The 21,755-nt window shown below is 47.1% G+C and overlaps 1 protein-coding gene across 1 annotated transcript in view; it reads right to left on the bottom strand.

Moving 5' to 3' along the window:
- Positions 1–21,755, bottom strand: part of HSPH1 (heat shock protein family H (Hsp110) member 1) — a 2,244,846-nt gene that overhangs the window by 1,351,733 nt on the left and 871,358 nt on the right. The window contains exon 6 of the mRNA XM_069639955.1: positions 5,211–5,344. Coding sequence (XP_069496056.1) covers positions 5,211–5,344 — 134 coding nt within the window. The remainder of the gene's footprint in view (positions 1–5,210; positions 5,345–21,755) is intronic.

Raw genomic sequence — 21,755 nt, 5'->3', positions numbered from 1 at the left:
CCCCCTCAGCTCTCTCCATCGGGATCGACTAGGACTTCTCTCGAAGCTTACCCGGGTTCTCCGATTTCCTCTTCCCCGAGCCACAGCGTTGGCTCGTGGTTGATGGCGTTGGTGAAAGAGCGCCCTGCCTGGCAGCCGAGGAGCCCAACCGATCGGCGCTCCCGGTGTCCGCAGACTCGCGGTGCTTTGCCTTTTGTTGGGCCCCCGTCGCCAGAGAGCCCTCAAAGGTCTTAGAAGACCGCTCAGACTTCTTCTTCTCACCTACCGCTGGGCTCTTCCCTTCCAGCCAGTTGGTGAGGCAGATACGCCGATCCTTCATAGTCGGCTTCGACATGTTCTTGCAAAACGCACAGTCCTTCTCCACGTGCATTTTGTCTTCGTAAAAGCAGGAGAGGCATCTAGAATGCTCGTCCTCCTTGAAGACATTCTGCAATCTGCATCCAAGCCAGCTCCTGAACAGCTTGGATCCGGGCGTCGTGTTTCCTTTGTCCTGGGAAATGTCCACGCAGGGTAGGCCTCAAAGATCTTCTGGAATCCTGCAAGAAGCGGAACTCGACGAAAACTTTGCCCTTGAGGGGCGTAGAAAATTCCAAAACGGGTCCCCGTTGATCGGAAGTAGAAACGGTGGAGCTTGAGGCTTGATTGACCGAAAAAATGAGATTAAACTCTTTGAAAAATCGCAAAATGCAGTAAAAGCTCGAGAGCTATAGCACGAGGACTCCCAACACTTGAACGTGCGGTAAAAAATCTGAGGATAGCTGCCAGAGGAGGGGCTTAGGTAGAGGGCAGTCTTTGGCTGGGGGCAGTATGACCCAGAGACCAGTGATTGGTTATTAGGAGAAAGACAGTTCAGAAACGAAACTGAAACTGATTTTTTCTTTACCGAGTATTCCCAGCCTGACGATGGGGAATATTCATGAGCATGTGAATCCATGCCAGACCCCGTGCTGGAGAAATGATACAACATGAAACGAGACACAATGCAGCCACGAAAAAACATAGCGTTACTTCACGATACGCTTTGCCCCTTGGGTTCATCCTGCTGAGTGTCTTTCTCAGTCCAGGTAACACCTGTGCGACTTTAACACACTTATATGTACTCATAGAACCATTGATCATGTGTGTTCCCAAACCGCACCGCACTGTTGTGCATAGTTCATAGCAAACTTTCACAGAGCGTTCCAAATCGAACTCCTTATGAGCACGTCGTCACCACCGCAATAACATTCAAGTGAGCATTTATCTGAGGCCTGAGGGAGCTCACTGGCACCATCCCAGGAAGGGAATATCCTACGTTGAACGGCGTCCTGCCTTATGCAGCTCAGCTCATCAGGGAGAGCCGCAAAGTTTCACCGCCGGGCCCGGGACTGACAGAATGACTGCTGGCCCCCGCTCCAAATAACAGAAGTCTCCATGTGTTCCAACTGAGCACTCTATTTCCTCCAGCCTGTGTCACGCCATCAATCACCAGCAGGTAGCACGGGTCGAGGAGTCCTTAAATAGCAGTTGGCGGCACCTGCCTTCCCAGTCAACTGTGATGCAAAGGACCTTGGGGATTGTAGTTTTCCTAACCCCCTTGCGCACAAATCCCTATAAACAACGTTTCTTCACCGGCAACAACCCCTTTTTCATCACACCCTCCAAACGCCCGCCCCTTGTCAGAGCATTGATGTGGCTAGGTGTACGCCTTGGGCATGGCCTTCGTAAGAATAAAGACTTAGCAGTTTGCAAACTGTTTTTCTTTTGATAGAACTCCTCATCAGTGGTGGAATGAAAGTTGTCTCCCCCCTCGAATGGAAGGTCCAATATGCGTTCCTGGACATCTGGGTTAAAAGCAGTAGCCCGAGCCCAGGCAGTCCTTCTCATATCCGTGGCGATGCATATGGCCCGACAGAGGTGTCAATGTGGGCCACGGTGGACTCCATGATGTCTTGGGCCAACATTTTATGATATATGATATGATATGATGTGGCATTTATAAAGCGCCTATACACAAGTGTTTCAAAGCGTGACGAGGCAAGGGAGGGGGAACAGAGGGAAGACAGACAACAAACTTACGAGGTGAAGTGTCACTCAGATTGCGCAAGTGCAAATGAAGGGGGAGGAAGACAAGTGCAGGGAGGAGTGCAGTGCATGGGATAATAGAATAACAAGATAAATAAATGGCCAGCAAGTGGCAAGTGCAGGGTGAGTGCAGAACATAAGTGCTAGTGGGGGGACTGTAGGTATACAGAAAACAGTCCAAAGGTGCAGGGGTTGCCAGGGAGGCAGTGCAGGCGTGCATCTGGCAGGGCTAAGGCCCAAGATAAAATGGGTGACCAGGGAACCAGTGCAGTTTCAGTAACAGCCAGGACTTTAGCAGAGCAGAGGGGGAGAGAAAGCAGAAGCAAAGAGAAAGGTTTTGAGGTGCTTCTGAAACCAAAGATGGTTCTCCTCAAGTTTCAGGGAGGCTGTTCCAGAGGGAGGCCCCAGCCGAAGAGAGAGATCTGCCACCAAGTCGTTGCTTGGAGAAGCGACTGACCCTGAGGGAGTTGGAGGCGTATGAGCGAAGAGCTCGAGAGGGAAGATATCTAGGAAGAGAGAGTTGAAGGTATTGAGGCCCCAGACCCCAGAAGGCCTTGTGGACAATGCAGAGGGTTTTGAACTTAATCCTCGCAGCCATTGGGAGCCAGTGCAGAGATTTCAGTCCTGGAGAGATACGATCCCTGGGCTTGAGGCCAAGGACAAGCCTCTGCCAGTCCAGCCTTGAAGTGTGCCTGGCTCTGCACGGGAAGTTCTGTAAGGAAGTCGGCTGTTTCCCGCCACAGCCTCTGGTTAATGGCTGCCAGCATGGCATCCGCGTTCGATTGAAGAAGATGCAGCAAAGCGTTGGAATAAAGCTTCTTCCCATACGCCTCCAAGATCTTCTCGTCCTTGCCTAGCAGCGGTGAGGATGAGGTGGCCGATGACGACTGAGGCTTTGAGTAGGGTGACGCTGCAGCGATCACCAAAGAGTGTGGTTGAGGGTGTGCCGACAGCAAGAATGGAACCCCCTTCATTTGCTTATACTTGGCGTCTATGCGCCGATTGACAGGCTGGGCAGAATGGGGCTTGAGCCACCCCTTTTTGGCCAAGGCGACAATGTCCTTCTGCATCGGGATCCCCGTTCTAGCGGCGGGGCGTAAAGTGAGGACCTCTGGCAATACCCCCGCCTCCAGTTGTTCGACTTCGGGTTTATGAAGGCACAAGTACTCTGCCAGACCGGAGAGCCGTTTGTGGAAGACCTTGGCTGGTGAGGGTGTGTCGAGGTCTTCTTCCTCGTCCATGTCCACCAGGGCGTCCGGCTGGTCCGGAACGGGTTGAGGAGTGCAGGGCGCCAAGGGCTGAGGTGTGGTGACTTGTATGGAATCGCCTGAACTGTGGGAGGCAGGGAAGACGGACGTCCGGGAGACGTCCAGCCTGCGGCGCTGGAGCCATAGCAGGAATTACTATAGGCCGCAGGTTGAGGGGCCTGAGGGAGCATGCCCCTGATTACATCCCTGAGGATGGCCCCCATCTGAGGAGATCTCATGAGCATGCGTAACTTTTCAAAGAACCTGTCCTCGCAGGCCGGTGGGGTGGTATATGATATTGATGGGGTAGCGGGTGGCTGCTGAGGCCAGGGCGTACTCTGTCTAGCCGGTTGTGGGGTAAACCTGCCCTGCAATGCTGATGGATAAGCTGAAGGACACATACCTGTTTGACACCAGTTCCACCTTGTAACTCGTTCTCCCACCTGCTCCGTTCCTTGAGAAGATATTGGACTAGCAGCCATTTTGTATGGCGCAGTGGCCATCTTGTCGAGCTGCATCCCACGTGCCAAAGGTGGTGCTTGGCACACTGGGCCCAGCCTCCTCCAGGACACTTGGCGATGGAGTGTGAGGCCTACCCTGCACCTCAGGCCGAGGTCTGGTAGGCGGTTCGCCCTCAGCAGAGATTCCAGTAGTGCTGCGTGCAGGCGCCCCCTTGGACATGTTGCCGGTACAAGGGCAGAGCACCTCGGGTGTACACCCGGTAAAAAAACATTGCGGTACCTCAGCACTGTCTCAGCCTGGTGGCCGGCAGCCGAATTAGCCTCGGTATTCGTGTTGGTACGAGAACCTTAGAGGTTCCTCCCGTCTGGGTGTTTCCAAGGAAAGGAGTCACCACTGCGGAGTGCACTGGAAAAGAGCGGCCCTCCCTTGGGCCTTGACCTGTGTCTGACGAAGTCCTTCAAGTCCTCTAGAGACGACTTCCCGAAGAGCTCCCTCCACCTGGCTAGTCTGTTCTTCAAAGCACGCGAAGAAAGTATGTGACACGCGTTGCAACCTTCCCATCCGCGGTCAGGGCCAAGGCAGCGGAGGCAAAGAGAGTGGGGATCTGATGTCTAGAAGAGCTCCTCGCAGGCTGGACACCTGCTGAAGCCAGCTAAAGTCGACATGTGCCAGGGAGGAGCGTGGCGGCAGAGGACAGAGTACCTGATAGATAAAAGAAGGCATAAAGACAGAAGAAAGTATCCGGGGAAGAGCGCGTGGTATTACATATCCAAAGCTAAACCAAGGAGCGCTGGTGAAATCAGCCCGTTCCCATCGACATGGATAAGGGGACTAGGGAGCGCGCTGGTGGGCAGAGTCAGGGGAGCGTATGCTCCCAGGGCAGCACCTCTGCGCGCCTCTAAAGTTAAAGGGGAAGATTTTTTTCTGGTGAAAAAGGTTCCGTCTCCTATCTCTAGCGAGGGACGCCCATGCAGTATATAGGAAAGGAAGGGACGTAAGAGTAAGTCTCTGCGCTGGCTGCCAGGTCCGACACCGTCCAGATGGAAAAAGGGACTGAGGTGAGGCGCCGGAGGGCGAGGCCTCAGCGGGGCATTTCCACACCTGAGTCTACGCCCTCGCACGCTATACTAAATTTAATGGGGAAGCTTAATGTTTTGCTGACAAAGGTTCCAGTACCGTCCCCATGTTTGAGGACACCCACAAGGATGGAGGAAAGGGGACAGGATGTATGAGTAAGGAGTGTACCTAACAATATAATTATTATTGCAAAGAACATGGATGGCCACGCATTCCTCTATGGCTTTTCTCAAGAAAATGTCCTTGGCACTTGTGCAGTTAATATGCATATTTGTCATTCTGAGGCATCACATACATAGACAGCATTAATACAAGGCTCACCCATTGAACACATTTACTTTAAGAACAGTGTGACTGTACCTTTAGCCTTCCCTTGTTGAAAGCACAGGCGGAAACCTGAAATGCAGAGTGACCCATATCAACAAATACCACTATCTTTGGTTTCTCTTCAGGCGCTGGCAGATCCTGTTTATAAATTCCATAGTTCAACGCAACTGGAAAAATAAGGAAAGACAAATGACTAATAGTTATATACAAACCGCTAATAGGAAGTTATTGTGCATTACAATTTTAGCTAGGTGAAAGAAACTATCTTTCACATGGCAGAACAAAATTGCCAAAACCTGTGAAAGTTGTACCTTTACAACTGTGGTGTCTTCTGCTGCAGGTTTTCTATCAAAAACCAGCCTGTGGAATCTTTGACAAATCCTGTTATGTCATCCCTTGTCCCTGAGAGAGAGACCCATTCAATGAGGCCAGATAGTACCCCTGGGGGTAGTACTCAGTGGGAGGATCTCATGTGGAGGGATTTCCTCATCTGGGATACAGGGAGGATACCATGGATTAATGCAGTATGTTACACCCTGTGAAGGCATAATGAAGAAAGACACAGACAACAGATTCAAAGTTCAAGTAAAAAGTCTTTATAAACTTAAATGTCAGGATGATGGAAGTCCTAGCTTCCCATATATGGGATTTACCTACCTAAATAAACTAAGGATAGTTTGAGTCAGTAAGTTCAACTTAAAAAGTATACTTGCCCTCACAACTAAAGCTAAACAATGTGTAGGGACGTCAGCAACCAAAGTAACAGTGTTCAAATTAAAATTCCGAGCTTCTTCCAGCTCCAGTATCGCTCCCTTCGAAAAGTTCAAGAAAGTTCAATCAAAAGGGTCTCAGGTTTTCCTTCCACAAGTATGACACAGTTCCACAAAAGGTCTCAGGGTTCCCTTACCCAAGTTCAACACAGTTCTTTAGACTTAAAATTCACAGTCTCATCAACTTGTTTAGTTTGCCTTTTATTTCCATCACTTGAACAGCTTTTGGCTAACCGGCCTCAGCCTCTTGACTTCTCTTGGTCTACTCCAAGGAAGGGTTACTCGGTCTAGGTGCAGTTGTCGGACCACACGGTCCACCCATCACAGGTCACGCAACCGATAACCCTTGGCACTCAATAACAGTTCAATCTTTCTCATATGACTTCCTTGACAACATAGGTTTCCTTTCTGCATTATTGTTCACTTATAATTCTGGTTCACTTTACTGGCTTCTTGCCTTTATCACTATGTGACTTTCACACACTTTCCTATGTGGTATTTCTCCTTGTTACCACCTTGCTTTAACACTGTCCAACAGTGTTTTGCTTTTTGCTCTTTCCACTTTGCTTGTAAATTCTGTTTCATTAAATTCCTCTTGTTCGCACTTCACTTTCAGTTTACTTCGTGCAATATTCTCATATCCTTTTCTTTAATTCAGCATACTAAACTCATGCAGTGCTTTTCGACTTTTTCGGCATTTATTAGTTCATATTTGGTCATCCGTCCCATTTAGCAGTATTCAAAACATTGAAGTTTCTCACCATAGTGAATAGGGTACTCATAGTCCCCTTCCCTCCATCCTTTTGGGCGTCACCCAACATGGGGACAGTACCGGAACCTTTGGCAGTGCAAAAAATGTAGCTTCCCCCTTAAATTTTGAATAGCGTGCAGGGGCACGGCCTCAGGTGTGGCAACGCCCAACCGAGGCCCGCCCTTCAGCACCTCACCTAAGTCTCCTTTGAACACATCAGACGCTTAGATACCTGGCTACTCATTACCTATAAGCCATTGGCATACTAGCGGGGATAAAGTCGGTGGGAGTTATCGATAAAAGGGGATTATGACTATGAGTACGCTAGTCATTACGGTGAGAAACTTTAATTACTCATGCCTCCCATCCCCTTTCCTCCATCATTGTGGACAATTCCACCGAACAAGAACATAGGGTGGAGCTGTGACGACCAGCCTAATATTTAGGATGAAGCGAAAGGTTCTTCAGAATCATCTGACTAAACTCTGCATCACGCCTGGAGCTGGTGTCCAGCGAGTAGTGCTTACAGAAGGCCAACAGAGTGGCCCAAGTATCTGCCTTGCTGATGACATCCCAAGAAGCATGTCTCTAAAACGCAACGCCCATTGCCTTAGCTCTGACCGCATGGGCATGAATCCCGTCAGGAGCATGTTTGCCCATGGCTGTGTATGCCTCCGAAATGGCCTGAACCATCCTACGGGCGATGGAAGCCTTGGAAGCCTGCGAGCGGTGGGAGAAGACCCCAAAATTCACGAACAATGCCTTGAACTTCCTGAAGGATTTTGTCCGAGAGAGATCAAACTTGAGAACCCTCTTGAGGTCCAAGGAATGTAGTGACCTCTCTGTATCCGACTGTGAGTTTGTGAAGAACACCGGCAGGCAGATGTCTTGATTCAGATGGAACAGAGACCACCTTGGGCAAGAGGTTTGGGTGAGCAAGCAAGATGATCTTATTGTGAAACGTGAAGGGCTTGCATGAATACAACACCTGCAGAACAGTAACCCTGCGCGCAGAGTGAGACACACCAGCAAAACAGTCTTTAGCATCACCAATCGGATGTCCACAGAGGTCATCGGCTCGAAAGGCTTGCTTTGCAAAGCTGCAAAAACCACATTGAGGTCCCAGACCGGATGCAGCCTATGCACCAGAGGAAAAAGCCCAGACAACCCTTTAAGGTGGGCCTTAACCACCGGGTTGGCTGCAGAAAACACATGCTCGATGGAATCCTTGTAAGCCCTGATGGCCGCCAAATCCGTGCGGAAAGTATCCACCTCAACTCCAGAGCGAGCCAGGTGTGCTGACAAAGCCAGTATGTCATCCAGAGGACAGGTGACAGGGTCCATACCCTTGTTGCGAGCCCAGTGGCCAAACCTACTCCATTCAGTTTTATACTGGGACCAATTTGAGGGCCTCCTAACCTGCTGAATGATGTCCCAGTTGTTGCCTGAAAATTGAGCATCCAGAAGCCTCAGCTGATCAGGAACCAGGCCGCCAGGGCCAGTTTGGCCGGGTCTGGGTGTTCCACTGCCCTGCCCTGTTGCATCAGGAAGCCCCTGCTGGGGATCGGAAAATGGATGGCACCCTGAGAACACAACTGCAGTAGATCTGAAAGACTGGGTCTCAAAGGCAAGTGGGGGCAACCAGGATGAGGCAGCAACCCACAGAGGCCTGGAACTTTCAGAGGGTCTGTTGGAGCATAGGGGTGGGCGGGAACGCATAACACCTGTGGCCGTGCCAACAGATTTGAAAGGTGTCTCCAAGTAACCCACAACCCTGACCTGCCCATGAAGCCAATTGGCATTCAGGGAGATGTGAACAAATCCAGGTCTGCAAACCCCCAACGCTGGAACTGGAGCAACAAAGAGTCATTGTGCCCACTCGTAGGTGTTGTACCACAAGAATCTCAAATGATCTTCTGCATTGCAGTCTCCCGGAAGGTGGACTGCCAGAATCCAAATCCCCGTCATCAGGACCCATTCGCAGATCGAAACTGCCTCCATGCAGAGGTGGGGGAACGGGTGACACCCTGCTTGTTTAGTTAAAACATTGTAGTTCAATTGTCCGTCCTGACCAGAACAGACCTGTCCCTGATGAGGGGCAAGAATGTCCTGAGGGCCAGGCCCACTGACCTGAGCTCGAGCAGATTGATATGCAAGAGGGCATCCGTCCTGGACCATGCTCCATGAATAGCAAAGCCCTCCAGAGTAGCCCATCAACCCGAGAGGGAGGAGTCCGTCGTCACCAAAAGGGTAGGCTTCGGATGGGTGAAGGTAGCTACCACTGAGACGTTGCCCTTCATCAGCCACCAGTGAAGATCAGGCAGCAGGGGCAGTGGATTTGGGATCCTGTCCTACTGACACCCCGTCTCGTGAGCACAATTGCCGGCTGGTGGAGCTGAAGGCACCTCATCTTGAGGTGAGCATGATGTATCGTGAGCACGTAGGAGGCCATCAGGCCCAGAACGGAGCCTCCATGCCAAGGTGGTCGAGTTGGACAGAAAGTTTCCACTGCCTTGTGGAGGGAAATAAACATCTTGGGTGTGGGGAACACCTGCTGAACAGTAGTGTTCCAACGCACCCCTAGAAAGTCCAGATCCTGAAAAGGACATAACTGTGACTTCCTCTGGTTAAGTGAAAACCCCAGCTTGTGAAAGATATCTGCCAATCTCTGACAGGAGTGCACCGCCCCTTCGTGTGACCCTGCCCTCACCAGCCAGTTGTCCAAATAAGGGTATAGATGATGGCCCTTCAAGCAGAGAAGGCCCACCACTGCGTTCATCAACTTTGTGAAGACAGGAGGGGCAGAGTTCAGGCCAAAAGGCAGCACCATGTACTGAAATGGGTATGACGTAATCGCGAACCGCAGAAACTTCTGATGCCGTTGATAGATGGGTACATGGAGGTATGCATCCTTGAGGTCCAGGGAACACATCCAGTCCCCTGCACACAGAGATGTGGTTATGTGCACTGGAATAATCATCTTGACGCGTTCCAGCGGTTAAGACAGGTTTAAAAATGACAGGTCCCGAGCAAGATGGCCGTGGGTTGACGAAGCTCCTGCAGAGATGTTATAAACCATCATGTTACACGCCTTCAGAACGCTCCAGTCATCCAAACGTGGAGAAATAAAGGGATTGCAACAGACATGGATCGGCAGGACGAAAGGTGGAGAACAAACACGCATGGAAACCAGCGCAAAGAAACATGCTACGGCCAGCACCAGAGTCCCTCCGGGCACATCCCGCCTCCTATCAACAGTACCACGAAGCAATGCGTAAAAGACCTGCACGCACCAGCGGTGCGTAAGTGCGACCATTAGTGGGGGATGGCCCGACCATCTGACCCTGTAACGTAGGATGCGGACTGCAGCCCTGACACCATCCGGCAGCCGACAGCCTCACGAACCAGCCTGATAAACACCACCCCAATTTGAGGCGGGGAGTGTGTAACACACGCAGCCATATCAGCACCAACGCCGGTGCTGGACAGCTCATGACACTGGCAATCGCAGCAGCAGATCTGCCCATGCCCGGCTCCGCATTAAGTAAGTCAACAGTGCGGCGTGGAGCGCAGGGCACTTAGCGGCTGGGCGGCCGCCCCATCACTGCATCTAAGATGGAAAGCAATGCCAGGAGACCACCAGCATGAGTAAAAAAGGGATCACTGTACCCCCAGGACACAGGGCAAACCAAAGTGGGTCACCCAGGCGCAGTTGCAAGACGGTTGCAAGACAGTGACTGACATATAGAGGTGCGAGGAGGAAGGAGAAGATAAAAGAAAAGAAAAAGAATAAGGAACTTGTACAAAAAAAGCCAAACCACCAGCAATAACAATCGCACATAGGGGGCGGACATACAAAAGACTGTGCAGAGGGGCCCTCCCCCTAACAGCCCATCGGCGAGGGCATACTCAGGCACAGGGTGCTTGAGTGTGAGGGAGCCCACCGCATCAACAAAGTCAAGTATACAGCACACCGGAGAGGCTCACACACTTATGTATTCCCATAGGAACAAAATTGAGACAACGCAACCCCTCCAAGGAGCAAGTGCATAAAGACATAGGGGATCACTGGACTCTCCGTACCACAGAACATGTGCTGAGAGCAGGCAAACCACAGAAGACCACCGTTTCCATGCAGCAAGGCCGGTAGGGTGTAGAGCATACTCTCAAGTACTACATAAAACCTCCCCCTCCAGGATATGCAAAAACCAAACCACATTGGAGCGACAACAGGGGGGGTGCATGCTATAGAGTGACCAAAATCAAGCCCTGGAAAGTAATCTTGGCACCTCACAAATTGGCAGTTTACCAAGACGCTCCAACAGAAATAAGCAAGAAATGGATGTCCAGTTGCAACTCCAAACCATAATGGCCGAAATGAGGGTAATGGGTCAGCAAACTTAGGAAATTGACAACCGTACAGGATATAAAACGAGACCTTCAGGACATCCATACCTGCCTCACTGCGCAAGCAGAAAGAACGACTGACAATGAACAATGCATCAGTGCAGCCGAGGACAATCAAGCAACGACAGCAACGTACCTAGATGGGGTCATCAGAGAAGCACAAATGTTAGGAGATAGAATCGAGGATCAAGAAAACAGATCGATGCAACAATCTCTGCATGGTCGGCCCTCTGAAAAACTCAGAAGGATCAGATCTAGAATCATATTTCTATAACTTCTTTCGAGACACCTTGCACATGGACAATGTACAGGAGCATACCATAGAGAGTACACCGAGCACCAATTCCAAAACCTACTCCAAACGATCGCCCTTGCATAATATCCATGCTACTCCTACACTTTCAGCATAAAATGGCCCTCCTGAAGGCCTACAGAGCCGCAACCCCGATCCGTATCGGGGAAAACGACGTCAGGATTTACAATGACTACTCGATGGAGGCATCCAGCTGGCGGAAGGGCTTCAACCCAATCTTTGGAGCACTCAAGTCAACAGACCCCATCACTATCACAACAGTTTTTTTTTTTATTAAAATGTATTAGTTTAATTCATAAACTTTTCATTTGTTTATGTGGTCAAGTATCAAAGTTGCCCATCTTTCTTTTGGGTCTAACTGGTTACTGTCTTTCAGAAACATATCTTTAAATAGAGTTATCTTCTCTGTTAATGCATCGCAATCCATTATTAGCTGGTGGAGGCTTTCGACACTTACAACTTGTAGACAAAACCTGCAAAACTTTTGGTTTGTTTCTATAAGTCTTCTTTTTGCCAGTACTTCTCGCGTTGGCAGGATGTTGAGGCGAACCCTCAAGTAAGTATCTCAGATCTGTTGTTAATGAAGGATCTTTAGGTATTTCGGAGGTTGATTCAGCAGTCCTATCTCCCGTTAACAAGGTAGATCTAATCAATATTGTGTTTTGAGATGTAGGGTGTTGATCCAATTATTGTGGGCAATTTGCTTTTTTGCTTCTTGTGGGCGTTGTATTAGCATTTCTGTTGACATGTTCGCCTCTACTCTTTTGCACTCAACAAAGCTCTTTCAGTGATTTACTGCTGTATCATTACTGGAATTGGGACGCAATCAAAATATTTCTATTGCAGGGATGTCTTCATCGCTGATCATTTTCCTAAGGCGATCCAATTGCTTCCATGTAATAATTGATTCAAGCGACTGTATGGCTAGTTCATATCATATGCGAGGCATTGGGAATGATGCAGGTAGTGGCAGGACTTTAAGCCAAAATATTGCTTCTATTTGTTGCCAGATGTCACGATCGATGCTGATCAATGTTTCTCCTCCATATGTCCGGATCGTATTTACCGTATTTATGGGGTAAATACAAGCCTTGTTGCGCTACGGCGTGAGCCTTGGATTTAAGATGTTACATCCAGGGTTTTTCGACTACTGACTGATTTAGCCAAATCCCCAGGTATTTTATTGTTTTTACTTGTACAAGCTTTTTTTTCTCGAGAAAAAAGGTAACTGATTTTTCCTTGGTGGTATACTCTCGATTTAACATAATGATTTTTGTTTTTTTGAGTATTGATCTTGAGCTGATTTATTTGAGAGTACTTTTCCAACTTTGTTAAGCTTATTTGCAGGCCTCTCTGGGTTTTTGCCATCAATACAATATCATCAGCATATATTATACATGATAGTGAGGTCGCATTTATTTTCGGAGGATTCGATGTTGGCGTCTGTATATATACCTCAAACTCTGATGTAAACAGGTTAAATAAAGGTGCAGCAAGTGGACAACCTTGTTTCAGACGGTACCATGTTCTTATCGAGTCTGTTGTCATACCCTCTTCGGACATTCTGATATTAATCTTGGTGTTGCGGTATAGTAATTTTATAGGTTCAAGAATGTCATCAGGGCAGCCCTATGCTATCAATTTGTCCCACAATTTCTGCCTATTGACCATGTTAAAGGCTAATTGTAGGTCAATGAAGGCTGCGTAGACCTGTGTGTTGTTCCTTATTGCCTCTTGCTTAATTAGATTCAGGAGAATCAGGTTGATCTTAGTGCCAACTTTTTTAACAAACCCTGTTTGTCTAGTGGCTTGGCTTTTCATCTTACTGGCCCAAATACTGAGTTTTTCCAGTAGGAAGGTGGCGAAAATCTTCCGTAGTGGTTCTAGTAGCGCTATCGGCCTATAATTCCTAGGTGCTTTCGTGTCACCCTGTTTGTAAATAGGTATCAGGGTCGGTTGCTGCCACGTCCTCGGTATGGTGTTCGTTTGGGTAATTACGTCAAATATTTTGCCACATAGGTCTGCCCATATCTCCGGGTTAAATTTTATAATCATGTTGGACAACCCGTCCGCTCCCGGGGCCGGAGAAATGTTTAGTTTGTTAATTGCTGTGAGAATGTCATTGTGATCCCTTGCCACTGACCATTTCTATATTTGTTCAGATTGTTTCCTCTTTTCAGATTGTGTCCTTTCCTTATATAGTTCTGCAAAGTATTGCATCCAGCATAACTATGGTACATCGAAAATTAGATGGCCTTGTCTCCCTGCTTGTGGGTTTAAGAGCTTCCACAAATCTCTTGAGTTGCTGTTTTTTAGTGTTTTCAGCATATTCTCTGCATTGTGTTTTAGCAGCAATCTTGCAGATTTCATCCAGTCATTATATCTTTGTTTTTCCTTTTTCATCTGGACATATTTGTCTTTCTGATTTGAACTGGTTATTAAATTGATCTGTTGAGGTGTTTTTGTTCCCGTTACTTATGGATTGAACCGATGAAGATGCTTCTTATTGGCTCTTTTTAAAGGTTTGGGGATTGTCTAAATGGACATAATATCCATTCTTAATTCAATTTCTCAGTCGCTTCAAACTGGGAAGCTCAGAATATTTCTGGAAGTTTTTCCGTTTGTCGTTGACTGAGTCTCAGTCTGTTCATACCATTATTAAATTCTAGAATCGCAGGGGTGGTTTTCATCTTAGGAAATGCTTCAGTTGCCCACACCATCGTCAAGATGTGATGAGCGCTATTCGGTGAGTAGTTAGTGTCAGTTTCGCAGGTGTTTTCTTTTATTCCCAATGAGGTGTATATATATAGTCGTTTATGGCAGTTGTGTTACTACGGGACCAAGTTGGTTTTTGGTGCCCTGTTTTTATATCTAGGATGTCAGCTCTGTATATATTTCTTCTGGTAGTTTCTTTGTTCCAGCGTTGTACTCGAGCTGGTAGAGTGTGTTTGTCGAGGATTTTTCTTTCCTGATCGAACAGGTGGACATTTAAGTCTCCACATAGTATACAGTCGATATGCACATATTTCTCATACGCTCCGTCTATTGCAGAGAAGACAGCGTCTATGAATAGTTCATCATGAAGTCCAACTGGGTTGCAGTACATGTTCATGATCCATAGCTTTTTCGCTTGGGATAAGATGTTCTGTTCCTTATTCATTCGAAAACTTGGGAGTGTGTTGTTGCAATATGGTTAATTGTACCCAGGGATTCAGGTTGGTTGTTTCTAATACTTTCAGATTTCCTCCCACTTTAATCATGGTTAACAAGCCTGATGATGGATGTCCTCTTTTTTTTTTAATCGCTGGGTTCACGTTGGTGATGTAACCATCGCAGACTGGTTGGTTGTAAATCCATGACTCTTGTAGGCATATATTCTGATAGTTGGCAAAGTCGTGCCTCTTTCTTTGGAAGAGGTGGGCATGTCCGCGAGAGTTCCATGAGCAGAGAGTGATGGAATGTTTCTCATTAATGGCTCGTTGTTAATGTGGGGATTTATTTTGTTTGCTTCGATTCATGAGGGTGTTTTCAGTATCCCTCCATAAGAGGTGCTTAGTGAAGTCCGATCGTGACCTGTAGATGCTCTTTTCATTGCCATTATTTCTTGTATACTCACTGCACTTTTCATGTGAATGTGTTTCTGACAGATCAGAGTAGTAATTACTTACTTCTATGTATTTTTAACAAATATTCTGACTGGAGAGGTGTCTCCATTGTGCTTGCCTGTCCTCTTAGGTTTGTGGCTCTCTCTATCGTGGATGTACATCCCAACTGTCTGAATTGTTTTTCAGCCTCAGTCATAAGGTCCAATAATTTCTGGGGTTTCAATTCAATCCATACCTTATCAAGGCTTTGGTCATCAATAAACTCAACCAAGTTTACGTCTTGCGATCTTATCGTTTTTAACCAAGGGATTGCGTGGAACAAACGTAAAACGTTTGTTCTATTTAAGATTAGCTCTTCTTTCACTTTTTCAGATCTTTCCGATTTCATTCTATTCTTATTATGTTGTTTCCGCGGATCACTATAGTCCGCCAATTTCAGATCTCCCTCTTCCTGTCCCTTGTTATTATTAGTCGTTTCTTCATTTCTTCCCAGGGTTGGGGGCTTCTCCTCTCCCTCAAAGATGTTTCAGTGTCATTGGGTGTACGGTTGACTTGGGTGTTATCAATTTTACTCATGTCCAGATTTGTATCAGAAATATCTTCCCAAGTAAGATCTACAATTATAGTCTCTCTCGAGTGACCCTCCTCATATTGATCTATGATTATGAGTGAGCACTCACTCATGCGTGGTTGTGCTTCGCCGCAAATCTCAGGGTCATCATCCATATATACTGACATGTTCATGAGCAATACTAATTAGGTTTGGTCTTTTGTTTGCGTTGTTATATCTTGCTCATCTTTGTGATGGATTTAAGTGATATTACTTCGTTTGGTGTCACCTTGGTTTCTATGCTCAACTAGAATTTCTTTTTTGTTTTGTATGTTGTTTGTACGCCCCTGTGGGATGATAAGATTTCTGAGGAAGGCTCTTGACCTGTTTTGTCTTTTTTTGTTTTTTTCCATCGACTCTATGCTTTGTTTTGACTGCGGTTTATTGCTCTTTGTCATAATTCTCTGTTGGTCTCACTGTATCCTCAATTGGGTTCCGGTCTTTCTTAGCATTTTGTAACTGAGCCGAGTTGGGCGCCGGCGTATGGATATTGGCTATCTCATAGTTCAGGTCAATCAAGTTTCCAGCTAAGCTTGCCGCTGCAGTAATGTTGGTTCCTGTTACCTCATCTGGCACCTTGTCTGTTCGCTTTGGGTCAGTTACTGGGCATTTTCTTTCTTGATCGATTTTGAAAATGTCTGCATTGTATTCAGTTGTCAGCATTTTCACATGTCTGCTATGACTATTTATTGTGGCCATCATCGCAATTAGCACAGTTTTCATTTGGGTTTTGTCTGTTCTGTCGGTCCTGGCAATATCACATAGCTGCGCATGACACATTGCGCTTGCTTCCGCTTCTGCATTCAGACGGTCTTGGATTTTATTCATAAAGGCTTCAATCTGAATTTGTTTGGAATGAATAAGGGCGAGCAAAGTCGCCTGCTCTTTGAGCATATCAATGTTCGTTTCTTGCAGTTTTTGGAATGGGAGCATTGTCTGAGAGGTGGTGGCTATCAGCATATCCTGGAGGTTAAGCATCGTCGTTGTTATAGGGTCTTGCTGGCATTGGGTTAAAGATTTGCACCAGCATTAATTGTCAAGATTCTCATCGGGTCTTTCGTTCTTTTCTATTTTGACAGCATGTCGGTCTACATTTAGTGATTCTAGAAGGGCTTGTCACATTAAAATTTGCAGGATTATCCGAATTGTTCATCATTGCTGTTCTCGAGCGTCTGATTTTAGGAGAGGCTGAGAACTGGTTGTCTATATTCCTTGTCTCACACATATGGCCAAAAACATCCCTCTTTGCTCATGGTTTTTCATCAATGCTTCTATTTTCTTGATATCCAATGAGAGTCTCACCGTCTGGGAGTTAAGTAATTGATTTGAGGTCGGAGATATTACATCGGAGTGCATTCGTCGTTCATGCATTTTCTTTCCATCTCCGTTTTTCCATTTTGGCTTTTTCTTTTTGTGAGCGTTCTGTCGTAAGAGATTCATTGTCTGAAAATGCTCCCACTGCTGACTCTGAGCTCACCAACTTCTGTGTTTGTTGTTTCATAGTACCCGGGACTGGATATCGTGTTTGCGTTGTTGTAATCTGAGCAGTCAGCATAGTATGTAAATTTCCACTCCACGTCTCCACCATTTCTATTCCTGGGGGTTGTGGGAGATGGATTTCTTCAGTTTCCATCAGTTCTATTCCTGGTGTTTGTGGAACATGTTGTTAGGCAGAAACCTGTGCAGTTCCCTCTGGGACCACTGCAAAAGATTTAAGACTACAGGTGTTTGGTAGTAAACCCACTTGGTAGCAGTATGTACCACCAAGATTTACCTGGTAGCTGTGGCTGAGCAGTCAGACTTCCCTCAAGAAGAGTTAGGCAGTATACAGAGCATACATAATAGGTACAGAGGCACAGTAGTACACGCAAACACTGACCAGAGCTAGGTGTAAAAGTATATAATTATTTATTTAAAAGACACACTCATAAATTACACTAGCACAGAAAAGGTAAGTAAGTCAAAACACAGTCACTATTACTTATATGTACATCCCTAGTTGTTTGTTGGACAAGTCTAAGTTAACACCACTTATTTCCAAACAGAGGTGAGCGCTTAACGTTAGATGGCCCTCCAACAAATTAGTTAAAAAAGGGAGGGAAAAGACAAAAGTAATGAAAACAGCAAGGCAAAACACTTTTCAGAGATTCACAGTGAGTTTAGAAAGGCAGTCTATTGAGGAGCAAGGAAGTTCAGTTGCCAGGCCCACTCTAGGGAAAGCCAGGCGAAAAGATGCCCAAGATCACACAATGTCACCAGTCTTTGCAGGTGAGTAGAAAAGGTTTTACCAAGTTTAGAAAAGTTTAGTTAGGGTGTCCCAAGCTTACCCAGGTTCGAGAGCCGAGGGCTAAATCTACCCCGTACAATCAGTGGCATGGGAAGCCGGGCGGAATATGGTACCTTTAAAATGGAAAGGATCCTCCAGCGGTGGCAGTTGTTCCTGGTAGTGGGTGCAAGTCGCGGCGTCGTCCAGAGGAAGAGAAGATCTCGTCGTGGAGGAAAGCTGAACGTCGTTGCACTACCAGGGAAGAAACCAGCCGTGGAGTTTTTCCGGTTAAAAGGATGTTACCCCTCTTTCGCGGTTGAGGTAAAAAGTGGTATCCCGGTTGCCGGGGTGCTTGGCACAGGCAAGGCGGCCACGAGATGCTTCAGGGCGGCGAAAAGAAGGCAGAAACTGGTTGTCCCCACCAGTCAAGGGAAGAAGACTCTCCAGGCGGGAGATCTCCTCTGTCGTTGGGAAAAGTGGTGAGACGGTTCTGCAGGGCTCCACCGGCGGTGTCGTCTTGGCAGGTCGGCTCGGCTTCTCCCTCTTCGGCTTCTTAGGTCCTGTGGCGACTTATGAGTGTGTCTTTTAAATAAATAATTATATACTTTTACACCCGGCTCTGGTCAGTGTTTGCTTGTACTACTGTGCCTCTGTACCTATTATGTATGCTCTGTATACTGCCTAACTCTTCTTGAGGGAAGTCTGACTGCTCAGCCACAGCTACCAGGTAAATCTGGGTGGTACAGACTGCTACCAAGTGGGTTTACTGCCAAACACCTGTAGTCTTAAATCTTTTGCAGTGGTCCCAGAGGGAACTGCACAGGTTTCTGCCTAACACTGGTGTACAGCGGTGGGATTGGTATTGAGCATACACTTTAGAGTACTTTTGAGATACCTTAGTGCAACTAACCACAAAGCTTAAGCACAAAAAGAAAAAGTCATTTTCTAACCTGTCTGCTATGGAAAGTTATAGTCAAGAGTCCCTTGCTACAAAAACTGCTGATTGTTTAAGACTTCTCTGTAAGCATAAGAATCTCATGACTAAAGGAAAGAAAATGGAGCTAATAGAAAGGTTGTTAGAAAACCAAAGTCTGGATGATGGTTCAGAGGAACCTACCACTCCAGCAAATGTAGAGAACAGCAATGATATTGATATTGAACAAAGTATTGATAATCTTGGGTCAGAACCAGAAGAGGAAGATGAAACTGTTGTAGATGTTCCCTCTAGACCTCTGTCTGCTCTACCAGCTGTACCTTCTTGGCCTTTGCCAGGTCCCACATTTGGTCCTCAGTACTATGAACTGGAGAAAATGAAACTTGAATTAGAGTACAAGAAACTTAATGCTCAAACTGACAAAGAACTAAGGCTAAGAGAAATGGAGCTCAAGTATGAGCTAGAAATGAAGAAATTGTCTGTAGAGAATGCTTCTCTCTCTGGCTCCTCTAGAAGTTCCAGTCCTAAAAGACCCTGGATGCCTAAATAATTGATTGGTATGTATGAGCCTAAGTTGGATGTGTTGGATTGGTTGTCTATGTTTGAGTATAATCATGGGCTCCAGAACATCGCAGGTAATGAGTTACTCACCTGGTTGTTCTCTAGGCTTCCCCCTGTTGCGACTGATGCAGTAATGGAGTTGGGGGAGGAGGATAGGAAAGAGTATGAATGTGTGAAACTAGCTTTGATAGCTAGGTTTGGGAAGACCCCTTCCCAGTATCTCAGGAGGTTTAGAAGCCTCAAAAAGCATGATGGTACCCCTTGGGCTACCTGGGTGTGTGAAGGGTTGAAAAACTTAGAAGGATGGATTAAGGGTTACAAAGTGAACACTTATGAAGGAATGAGAAATCTTGTAATGATGGAGTCAATTTATGATGCCTGCTCTCCTGAGCTCAGACAGCACTTGGCTGATTCACGGGAATTAGATCCTAGAAAGCTAGCTAAGGCTGCTGACTTGTGGGTTGCCAACAGGGCTACTCACAAGGATTCTGGGGTAACTCAGAAGAAGGATGAGGGGAGACAGCCTAAGAAAGACTCCAAAGAGAATTCTAATAATTCCAATTCCAAAGAGGGCCCCAAACCACACCATAAGGGTAAGCCACCTGGGAAACCACAGCAGAGTAGTATACCTTCTGGTGCCAAACCAGAAGGAGGTCAGAACAAGCCTCCATTCCAAAGGGCCTTTGGATCCTGTTATGTTTGTAAGGCTACTGACCATGTGAAAGGAGATCTCAGATGTAAGGGTAAACCTTCAGGGGTCCACACTGTCTCCTTAGCCTTCGCTCCAGAGGAGGAAGTCCCTATGGCAAGTGGAAACTTTCTACTACTGGCTGATGAACCCACTGGAGTCTCAGCCAGTGTTTCTTTAGTCTCTCTGGGGTTGTGGGAACAACAGAATTTAGATGTCTATAATGCTATCCCAGATAATACTAAAGAGTATTATAAGGACAGTGTCCACGTGAATGGTCAGGAGACTCCTGCCATCAGGGACACTGGGGCCAGCATAACTGTGGTGGATGAATCATTTTTCAAGGCAGAGGATGTTGCTAAGGCACCCAAATGCCTCACCAAGTTATCTGGAGGGCCTGTGCAGATGTGTCCCCAGTTACCAGTTCTCATCCAGTGTAATGATATGGCTGTGAAAATACCTGTCAGTATACAATGTGAAGTACCAGGAAGGGTTCTGTTGGGTAATGACCTGAAAGCTCTTGGAGTTGTGTCACATACCCCCAGACCTCCTAGTAAAAGGTTACAGGAGCTCACCAAACCTGCAAGAGAGAAACCCTGCGAGGGTTATCTCAGGAGATGATGACAGAAATCACTCCTCTTCCACTGGAGCAACTTACTGCAGTAACCACCAGATCAGGAGCAAAGGGGCAACCCAAGACTCCTAGAAAAAAACCTACAGCAAGCACTCCAGTGCTTCCAACAAGGACTTCCCCGAGGTTGTCCAAAGTTACACCTGTAACTCCACCTCCAGCTGAGTCTGAGAGGGAGGTGCAACCCTGTCTGGTTGAACTAGACTCTGAAGAAGAGCTAGTAGGAGGCCCAGAACTTATTGGAGACCTGGACCCGGCTGACCATCCTGAGCTGCAGTCTTTACTGGCAGAAGGTGGACCCAGCAGGTCAGCTTTTCGTAAGGGACAAAGAGAATGTCCAACTCTGGAGGGCCTTCGCCAACGGGCAGCTTCTCAGGCTGATGGGCAAGAGCCTGGGAAGTATAGGTTACACTGGGAAGATGGCCTCTTCTACAGTGAACCAACTGGATCTGAACCTGGAGCCTACCAATGCCTGGTAGTGCCCCAAGAGAACAGGCAACAGTTCCTGCAACTAGCCCACGAGATTCCTTTGGCTGGTCACTTGAGTTTCAAGTAGACCAAGGAAAGGCTCTCTCTCTACTTTTATTGGCCAAAGATGGGGGCTGAAGTAGATAGATATTGCAGGAGCTGCCATACCAGCCAGACTTCTGGTAAGGTTGGTTCCAAGAATGTGGCACCTTTAGTGCCTCTCCCAGTTGTGGGAGTCCCATTTGAGAGGGTAGGGATTGACATTGTTGGTCCCCTTGATCCCCCAACCTCCTCAGGCAACAGGTTTATCCTTGTTGTAGTAGACCATGCTACTAGGTACCTTGAGGCAATTCCTATGAGGGCTGTTACAGCTCCGGCTGTAGCTAAGGCCCTCCTTGGTATTTTTACCAGGGTTGGGTTTCCTAAGGAGGTGATCTCTGACAGGGGGTCAAATTTTATGTCCCACTACATGAAAGCCATGTGGAAAACCTGCAGAGTTACCTACAAGTTCTCAACCGCATACCACCCTCAGACAAACGGGTTGGTAGAAAGGTTTAACAGAACCATGAAGAGC

This window comes from Ambystoma mexicanum, chromosome 7q (genome assembly GCF_040938575.1).
Source record: "Ambystoma mexicanum isolate Mex_15411 chromosome 7q, UKY_AmexF1_1, whole genome shotgun sequence".
In the NCBI taxonomy this organism is placed as follows: domain Eukaryota; kingdom Metazoa; phylum Chordata; class Amphibia; order Caudata; family Ambystomatidae; genus Ambystoma; species Ambystoma mexicanum.
The sequence above is the reverse complement of the archived record's forward strand: the minus strand, read 5'-3'. Positions and strand labels throughout refer to the sequence as shown.